Source organism: Polyodon spathula, chromosome 19, assembly GCF_017654505.1.
Source record: "Polyodon spathula isolate WHYD16114869_AA chromosome 19, ASM1765450v1, whole genome shotgun sequence".
NCBI lineage: Eukaryota > Metazoa > Chordata > Actinopteri > Acipenseriformes > Polyodontidae > Polyodon > Polyodon spathula.
Window position 1 is genome coordinate 4092743 of NC_054552.1, and position 10214 is coordinate 4102956.

The following is a 10214-nucleotide window of genomic DNA, read 5'->3' on the forward strand; positions in this document are numbered from 1 at the left end:
AAATGTGTGACTTACTGTACATTTCATGAAGGTATATTAGTGAGATGGATGTTGCTGTTTCAGTGAAGACAACACTTCAATATCCGGTTGAATTGACGTAAGATTAAGTCTCAAATCTGGTTCCACACCTAGCTTATTGCGGTACTTCGTTTTCACAAATGTATGTGGTTGAAAATGGCACTGAATATGTAACTTTTTTCTCAGAAAATTCTGGGTACTCAGACCAAACATGTAAGCAAAACCAAATCATCTTTTTGTGTGAAAACACAAGGTTTTTCTCTTCTTTTGATGTCAAATTCGTTGACAATTCACCATCCAGATTCAGAAATGGGTTTCTTATCCAACCATTTCTGCAGTCAATTGCAGAAAAATAGTCACGTAGCTGTGTTCCTAGGTTTTGAAAATGTTCTTTGATGAGATCATACACGTCACTGGGAAGCTGTTCTTCATTTTCACCAAGGAAATCGCTCAGTGTAGGAAAAGATTCAGAGTTTGAACTATCAAGATGACAGACCCATAGCTCCAGATTCTTTATACTTGCACCCACCTTGTCTTGTACTTGAAAGATAGCTACTCCCTTTCCTTGTAAGCTTAAGTGAGTCCATTTAGCTGACTGAAAATATCTGCTAAACAAGCCAAAGCAGACAACCATGAGAAATCACTGTAGTGATCAGACAAATCAAAAGTACAGTCAAGCAAGAACTCTCTGAATTCTTCACGTAACTCAAACAAACGTGTCAGCACTTTTCCTCGAGATCTAGCCTTGGTATGTAGGATAAGCTGCTGGTGTTCCCATTTCGTCACACAGAGCAGTGTATATATGGGAATTCATTGGCAGGGGCTTGATGAAGTTGACTGTTTTGACAGACTCGTCCAGAACCTTCTTTAGATTAACTGGCATCTTTTTCGTAGCCAGGGCCTCCCTATGTATCCTAGGTCCATTTCACTGAAGGTGCCGCACCACGAATATGTGCTACTAAACCACTGTGCCTACCCGTCATAGCACATGCGCAATCGGTACAAATTCCAACACATGTCCAAACAATACTATTGCATTGTATGAATTAATTCAAAGCTTCAAGCATAGCTTCTCCTGTAGTACGTGTTGGTAACGATCTCCATTAAATTCACACCAGGTGAATGTCAAAAGCTGGGCATTGTTGACAATGTCAGTTTATTCATCAATTTGAAGCGAAAAGCGGATTGTTTTCTTACTCTTAAAGCTCTTTCAGTTTGTTACTAAAAAAAACTCCACAGGTTTATCAGCAGTTCTTTGTGCTTGCTTTATAAGTGGCGCCAAAGATTTGCAGGTTTTAAACTTTCATTAGCTAACACTTTGTAATAAACAACACATTGAGGCTTCGGTTCATCTTCAACTACCAGCACATGTGAATCCCATTTCTAAATACTTCTCACAGTATCTTCGGACAACTTTCCGTTTCTTTGAACTTGGTAACTCATTGTTTTCTTCATTTTCTGTCACATTCTGCTTTAATGAGTCTATTTTTTAATCGCAAATCAATTTTCTTACCACAGGAATATTTACAGTCTCGCAAAAATCATTTAACATTTTGTGATTGCAGTGCGTATAAAAAAATGTACTTAATTGAGTTTTAATATATCCAAAAACAAAGTGGGCAGGACAGTCGCCAATGATGCAATGCGTGGATGGACACATTAAGTATATCCTTTTATATGTACTGCAAAAAATCTACATTTAATTTTGTCTGCATATTTTTTGAGAACTTGGAAAAAGCAAAACCCTAGCCAGTTCCCAGGACTGAGATTGGGAAACAATATTAACTGGAGAAATAAAGAAAGGCTGAATGAACAATCACGCTGGCACTGTAAACACTAGCAGACCACTTACAACAGGCTCATGGACCACCATTTCACTAAACTATCTCTTCAATTTACTTCCCTGTTATTTGATTCCAATACTGAAATGTATACTGGATCATTTGAAGTTTGAGTTAGTGTATATCATCCTGAATTTGTATTTTCTGTACTATTATTTGTCATTGTTACATCCCAGATGTTCAGCCCTAGCTCAGAAAAATGCTGTGCAACACACACACACACACACACACACACACACACACTTTGATTCTCAATTATTCACAGAGATGAAGTATGATAGACAGCGACCGACTGTAGAGATGGCATGAATCGTGTAATTAGTCATTTTTTCTATCTTCACATGAGACTTCAATCCAAAAAGTTGGTGAAAGGCCTTCAAACGGCAATCTGTGTATTTTAAAATCCACTAATTGATTCTAAATGCTATATGTTAATAAATGACATGCATCGGTAGGTAATTAGTTGATGAGTTATTAAATATGAGCAAAGCATTCAGCCATCTGGACTTTCCATGTTGTTTACTGGTTTAGCAACCAAGCATGAAAAAACATACACACCAAGGTAATAAATAAGTTGCTGTTTCCCAGTGATTATTTAGCTTGTCTTTCTTGAAAAAACCACAATACAACTAGGAGATTCATTTTAAAAGATTTTTTTGTTTGTTTATTTGTTTGTTTTTTTTTTAGCAATCCCGAAGTTCTAATCAGAGGTTGCGCTAGCTTTTCTTTTCATGCGTTCCTGAAATGCACATGCCCAAAATTTTGCATCCCATCCATCAAATACACATTTTAACACAAAGGCTACCGTAATAAACTCCAGGGATGTGCATTTTGGTACATTTGTATGAACGTTTAAACCCTATGGCATGTACTAGTTTAAAAAATCTCTGTCTGTGTATAGATACATATATAAACAGACAAATATTTTTCTTTGTTATGTACACTAACAGTAGACCGTTCGCATAACGAGATGGGATTCTATGCACTGTTTGTTGCCGTCATCTACGTGTGTTTTAAAATGTTTCTGCATTCAATAACAGCAACAGCATCGCTGTGTCTTTTAAGTAAAGATTCTTGAAAAACTATACATCCATTTTTTTTTTTGCCCAGCAGCTCTTTCATAAATTATAAGAACTTATTTTTCGTTTGGGTTTTTGTGCATTACTTCTGCTTGCTGTAGTACTTGTAGTCGTAAGTAGATGGCTGAGATGCAGATGAGCAATCTTCTTCATGAGAATCCCCTGAAGATTTTGACTACTTCGCAAAAGACACTTCGATTGACAACTGACTTGCTGTCAGCGTACACTCTGCACTGGGTATTCATTTTTATGCTTAAAAAAAAAATCTAAGGTGCATCCCTATTAAACTAGTGCAGAAAATAATAAAAGCACAATGTTAAATTAGGCGACAGCAGAAATGAAATGCAAGTTAAAAGTAGGACTGGTGATGAACAATTCATGTAATTTGTCAGCTCTGTTTGAAATAAAATTAAAGGGACCAGAATTAGGCTCAGGCAAGACATAAAGGTAAAAGCAAAGATTGTTTTGCAATTAACAGCTTTTTCGGAGTTTAATTATGAAACAGAATCAGCAAAATTTGTCACCTGATCAAAAATAAAACCCCAAAACTTCAAGTCCTACTTGTGTGTGTATTTGCATATGCTTTTTTTTCCAAAATACTTGTTTTATTTCTTAGCAATATGAATCTCTGTTAATATGGGGAATAACACATTATTTTAAAATAAAATACAGTGCATGGTGAGATACTCTCATATTAACTTCCAATGTTCATTGTGCTGCTATAATCAGTTATCTGTCAGCCAGTGTTGCGAGTGTTAAATAAGATCTGACTGAATGTACTTTGCACTATATTGGTGTCTGCCCCTTGCCATTATGTCATATATACTGTATCTGTGTGAGACAGTCGGCTATATGACAATAGACTGGAGCGGTGCTTGTTGGATCCTTTCCAAGCTGAGTATGTGCATGCAAATACTGGTCTCTGTCATGACTGCATTGTTTTGCTATTTTTGCTACCCATTTTAATCAACTTGTTTTCAAAAACCCATAAAAAAACTCATATCATCTTTCTTAATTCCTCTTAAATATACTGAAACATGCTTTCTGCATTCCACTGGTATAGAGCTCTTTTGATCAAGTTGGTGACGTTAAATATATAGTCCTTCTTTGTATCTAAAATTCAATTTGCAGCTAAATATAACTAAATGTAATCATCTATTACATCTGAACACAACAACAGGCATATGTTAAGGGCCTCTCTATGGCTATATGAATATGGTCATACTTTTTATTGTTACATCATAACATGAAGTGTCCTTGATTACAAACCCTGCAGCAGGCTGTTGTCTTAGTAAGAGTTTATATAACAGATCCTGTAGTGATGACAAAATCTAATTTATGCTGCTACTTATATCAGTCTACACAGTGAGTCTCTTGTACTGTAAATGTGTTCAGAAGTAGTCTTATTATTAACAGTGTGTGTCATAGGCGGAGGTCTGTTCCACTTCTGTCTATTTTTTTTTTATTTTAAGAAGCAGTGTACTAGTTATTTAGATTGTGCTATCCATTACTGGTAAATAGAACAGCTGACTGTAAGTGGTATCAGTCAAATTTTCTGACAAGATCTTCTTAACAACATAAAATTGACCACCCCAGAGGCTGATTCCATCTAACTTTACCAGGGTGTACAACATGACTGGCATTATCTCCCTCTTTTAAAAATACAATCAGTCAGTCTTTTAAGGGTGGCTGGTATAAATCTGTTTAGCCTGTCAGTTTTCCATTTTTGAGGGATTTTTGTTTCACCTATGCATTCAATGACAGTGATGGCATTCCCTGCTAATGTATCACAACATGTGGCTCTATTGCTCCCAATGAACTTGGATTTTAAAAAATATTTGCTAATCACGGTTAGTCTACACCAGGTTATTCATTTCCCATTAAAATAATTTTGCAGTAAAGTAGGTGCATGCTTGAGAAAATGAAGTAGGTCATGAAACTAAAGGGATTTCAATAGCTGTTTTAGAATATGTTTAAAAAGTGGTTAGCAATGTATGATTGCTGCACTATTTGAAATGCACTGAGGCTATTGCTATTAAGCACTCATTTAATTACAACTGCATTAATGCCTGGTTCACTACTCTCTTTTTAATCAACATTACAGGTTGAAGGAGAAAATATGACTTTTTCCAAGATGTTGAAATTAACAGCGAAGCAAATGTAACTTTATTTGGAGTTAGCAGTTACCCTGCCCATTACAAGAAGGAACATGGCTTGCAGACAGAATCTGTTAAGAATTAAAGTGTCAATATTTTTTATGATTACTGCACATCCAGGTAATGCTTACGAGTTCTGCTTCACATGCTTCACCAAAGCTGCCCACAACTCATGAATAAAATATGAAAAGTCTGATAGCATCCCTTGCAGAGGGTATAGTGACAGCCAACGTGCCTGGGATGCTAATACCCTTCTCCCTCTCCCTCCTGAACTGTCGGTTTTTGGATCTGAAATGGGCTTTCATTTGAAAATATGTGCCACATGTGTTCCCATTGAATTGTTCTGTTGGCTGAAGCAATAACGCTAATGTTTATGATACATTATTACCTCACAGAAACAGCAAGTGGCAATGTGGTAAGAGGACACTCTTTAAGATGGTAATATCTGTGTCTTAATAAAAACCATAAACAGTACAAAACCACTGTAGGAGCTTCCAGTGATAGCTGGCACAGATGTTTAATATTATTCTGAATAGATCTGGTAAACATGATTCCAGTTGCAGTGCCGAACAACAAAGAAAGACTATAATCTTAAATTGTGTATTGTTGAATCAGCATTTTGGTATAGCGGTTTTGTATAATGAATCTAAATTTTAAAGTGTACATTTCAAACTGTCATAGTTTTTATCATCATCATCATCATCATTATTATTTATTTATTATTATTATTATTATATTATTATTATTATTATTATTATTATTATTATTATTAAGAATAAGAACAATAGTGTAGATAAATGCTAAATAAACCAGCTGCATCCACTAACTTTTATTCCCAACTCTTTAAATAAATAAATAAATAAATAAAAGCTAAAATCTTAAAAAAACTTGGCAATTTTAAGCAAATACAAAAGAGCTATGGTTAATAAGCTAGCAGATTGATATGGGAAATGATAACACTGGAGTAGTGTTCTCCAGTTTTACCACAGCGCTGCCAGACCAAGTTCCACAAGCTTTGGTTAACAGCTCTGGGTAATACTGAGATTGGATTAAAAGACGAGGGTTTTAAATAGTAGCTGCACATCATACTTCAAGGACCTTCAAAACTGCCTTTTTTAAATCATCAAGCAGAGCAGTTGATATTGTAGCATGTCTGGTGGTAGTTTGGGGCAGGACAGTATGCTGAAGTTGAGATTTGCTGGGAGAAGAAACTCGCTGCTACACCTTTGCTGGGTATTTCAGGGTGAATAAAGACCTCCTACTATACTGGGACTCATGCAGACCCCCATTCCAACGCAGCATATAAGGCATTCTGTTAAAAATGTATCTGTTGAGCATGTAACTTAAAGTAAAAGAATACTTTATATCATGTAAAATTTCCAATTTGCTGCATGTTTAATATTGTATTATGTGGGCTATCTTACCATTCTTATTGTCATTTCTGCATTGGTTATTACTTTGCCATGCTTACTATTCTAGCAAACAATTGAATGTGAACACCTCCCTCAAGGCTTATTTGCCTGAAGTGAGATGGGGAAGCATATCAGGGTTGTGGACTAAAGCCCATAGCTGAAGCACTGTGTAACATTAATATGCATCTTTTCCAAACCAATCTGTGCTGAAATAGGTACTAAGCATGGAAAAATTATGACCTGAGCAGAAACACACATCATAGGAATGGTTAACGCTGAACAAGTAGATTGCATAAATCATCTCTTTAAACATGCAAGTTATAGTAAATGTACATATATCACCTCAATCACAATACTATCATATGTAACCATTTAAAGACCAACACTTGCTTTTTAAATAACCAAGACTGTAACACGTTGCCACACATACAGTGCACCATATAGTCACTGACTGCCAGGACAGACATTTAAAAGTCAATTCAATGCCAGTAAAGTACTTTCCCAAGTAAATGAAAAATGGAACACAAAACTGTTAGAGCCTTTGGGGCTTGGGATTCACAGGAGAAGAATCTGGAATCATTTCAATGCTGATGTGAGTGTAAATCCTACTGTTGTTCTTTACAAATTGTGGTTTTGATCCCAGCGTGCATAGCAGTGTCAAGGCAGCACAGAGAGTTTTATGTAATGTGAGAACTGAATTCCACAACAAAGGAAATGCCACTTACTTCAGGCTTACTATTTCAGGTTTCAATATGAGGGTGTTTAAAAAGCTGAAATACATTTTTTAAAGGGTGCTAAATAATTTACAGTAGGGAAAATGTATTTGGAATTCAAATTAAAATGAGCATTTCACTTGGTTTCTGCTTCATAATTTGCATAGAAGAGTAAAACATATAGGTCTTAGCCTACGGTACTGAAATTTGGCATTGGTTTTGGTGCTAGGATCCTCAATAATATGAAAAACACTAAAACTGAAGAGCTAATAATATTATATCTGGATCAAGCGCCTACACTTAAAAAAAAAAAGTAATAACCATCCACAATTCCAGGAGGTTAAGCACTAATTTCTACATGAAATATTCATGAAGTTATAATATCAGTAATACATTTTAAGTATATGTGAAGCGGAAAAACTGAAAGCAGCTGCTGCAAGGGACAAATTAAATGTGAAGTAATTATCAGATAGCACTCATGGGAGTTTCTTGGTTTGCGACCAAAAATAACACCACCTTGTGCAGGATTGGTTGCTTTATCTCTCCTGCAGGCTACAGCAAGCAGAACTAAAAGGATTTCTAACCACAGATATCATGAACGACACACCATCTTTTTTTGGTGTGTATATATATGTGTGTGTGTGTGTGTGTGTGTGTGTGTGTGTGTGTGTGTGTGTGTGTGTGTGTATATAGGTATATATAGATATATATATATATATATATATATGGATAGATAAAGCACTGACCCCAGCCTGTCCTTGGCAAGTCGATTGTGCATACAGTACATCAGAGTCAGTTAAACATAAATCACCATTTACAAACTTGCCAACTCACATTTATAAGACTGTTTCTTCTCCTTAGTTTTCTTCTTCATGCCATATTTCATTTGGAGACGCAGATATCATATCTCACTTAGCTATATTGTATACAGTTGTTTTACGTGGTAAATGAATGTCATAAATCAAACCTTCCAAGCAGAATCACTTTTCCCTGAGTGTACAAACCTGGCTTTACCCAAATCAGTGTCTGATTCCTCATTGGAACACATGAAACATGCTGTGGTTACAATGTGCTGTTTTAAAGTGAGGTGTACGCTTATAAATAAATAAACAAATAAATAACCACTTCATTTTTTATTTATGTTCTACCATCCAGACAGCTGTAATACACATTTCAAACCTAGTGTTCATTGCCCTGGAGATCAGGGAATTAGGTTAATTTTAAAAGAAACAGTTACAACAACAGCAAAAACTGCTTCGAGCTGCCTCAGTGCAAATGCAAATGTAAAGAAGTAAGGGCGATTACCTTGAAACAAAAACGCTTTGCTATTGTTATGCAGCCCCGCCACTTGAGTTACTCCAACGGTTGCATTCACCAAGTCCAGTTCGCTGATAATATCAATTTGTAACTCGGGATCCATTCCAAACCCTAAAACTATAGAATAATAAAAGTTGTTGTTAGCATTTAAAAATGAATAAATAAATAAATCTGAAGTATAAACGTATGCCACGTTTCACTGCATTGGAATAACAGGTCCAGTAATTGTGCAACCTGCTTGTCGTCGTAATCGGTTTCATTTCCCTGGGAAGATGCAACAACAAAAAAACAACCTCAGTGCCTTTTCTAAAAAGTCGTTCGGAAATGATGTTAACATGGGTCACTATATTTCAGTACACTTTAGCATCAACCCAGTAAACAAGAATTCTCCAACACACACACACACACACACACAGAAAACAATGCCGGACAGATTTATATTGTGTTAAATGTTATCTGTAATTGCATTCATTCATTACCTTGTAGAAAAATGCAAATAATACTAATTTTAAAAAGTTCGGAGGTGAATTGCAGCATCAAGCATTGCTAATATGTGTAGAGTCACAATAAGGTTTGCGTACACTACATCGTTATGAACAAATACAGTGTACAATTTAAATGTATTCTCTATTTCATTTCAGACGCATTATTCTGTCAAGACTGTATATATTGCACCGATAATCTATACAACAACGGCACTGAGTCCCAGAAGGACTTCTGTAAATCTTGCAATGCTTTATATGTATATAGATATGTATTATACACGATGCTCTTGTGCCGTAGCATAGGAAACTCTAACGATGTGCGGATGCTTTCTAATTTTGTATAGGCGCATCTTGACTTCTCTATTCGTGTTCATGTAATTTTAAAGGCTGATGCAGCAGTGATATTTGTAGCATTATTTATTTAAACTTACGGTATCTGTTATTTGGTAACATAAGCAAAGTTTTGCACACACTTATAATAAGACACACAATAACAAACAAGCGCATGTTTTTGGCGACCGCGATGGTCTGACAGAGTCAAAAATATTGTTTTTCCATGTAGCAGCAATATATATATATATATATATACATACATATATACACACACACACAACTAACATAAAAAAATGCGCAAATAAACTATTTTACGCTGATGCTGATGCAGGTGTATAAAGAAGTCAAGGTTGTTGTTTTTTTTTTTTGTTTGTTTTTTTAATGCCTACCTGGTTTTGAAACGAGCAGGACTGCTAAAATCATCAGAAACACATCCATTTGTATTTACTGGTTGTAACTCTGTACAGTTTCCACAAATGAAAAAAAAAAGACCCAGCGCGGTGGATTTCACTGAAATCCAAACTTGCTCTCAGGCTGCCTTGAAAATTGTGGCAGCTCCACTTGTGCAGTACGCTGCTGTGTGGAACAGCCCACCCCCATCAGAAAAGGGACACTCCAACCTTTGAGTTATTAAGCAGTAATTGGCCAATGCAACGCTTACGCTTATTTCCAATTGTACTTGTGGTTATAGCGTCTGAGACACACGCGTTTGTGCATCAACTAGCTTTCTTCTTACTAAAGCGTATTTTTGTTATTAAAAAATTTGTTTCAATTTTAAAACCTACCCCTACAAATGTAATAGACAGACCCCGGTTTAGACACACAGTGATACTAGCAGTTAGTTGAAAATAATAGTGCTG

At 35.8% G+C, this 10214-nt stretch overlaps 1 protein-coding gene across 1 annotated transcript in view; it reads right to left on the reverse strand.

Moving 5' to 3' along the window:
- The window catches only part of LOC121295042 (protein kinase C-binding protein NELL1-like), a 130679-nt gene extending 120798 nt beyond the window's left edge, over window positions 1–9881 (reverse strand). Inside the window, exons 1-2 of the mRNA XM_041219333.1 lie at window positions 9744–9881; window positions 8525–8653 (exon numbers count right to left, since the gene is read on the reverse strand). Of these exons, the coding sequence (XP_041075267.1) occupies window positions 8525–8653; window positions 9744–9792 (178 nt within the window). The 5' untranslated portion in view covers window positions 9793–9881. The remainder of the gene's footprint in view (window positions 1–8524; window positions 8654–9743) is intronic.
- Window positions 9882–10214: the final 333 nt, after the last annotated feature.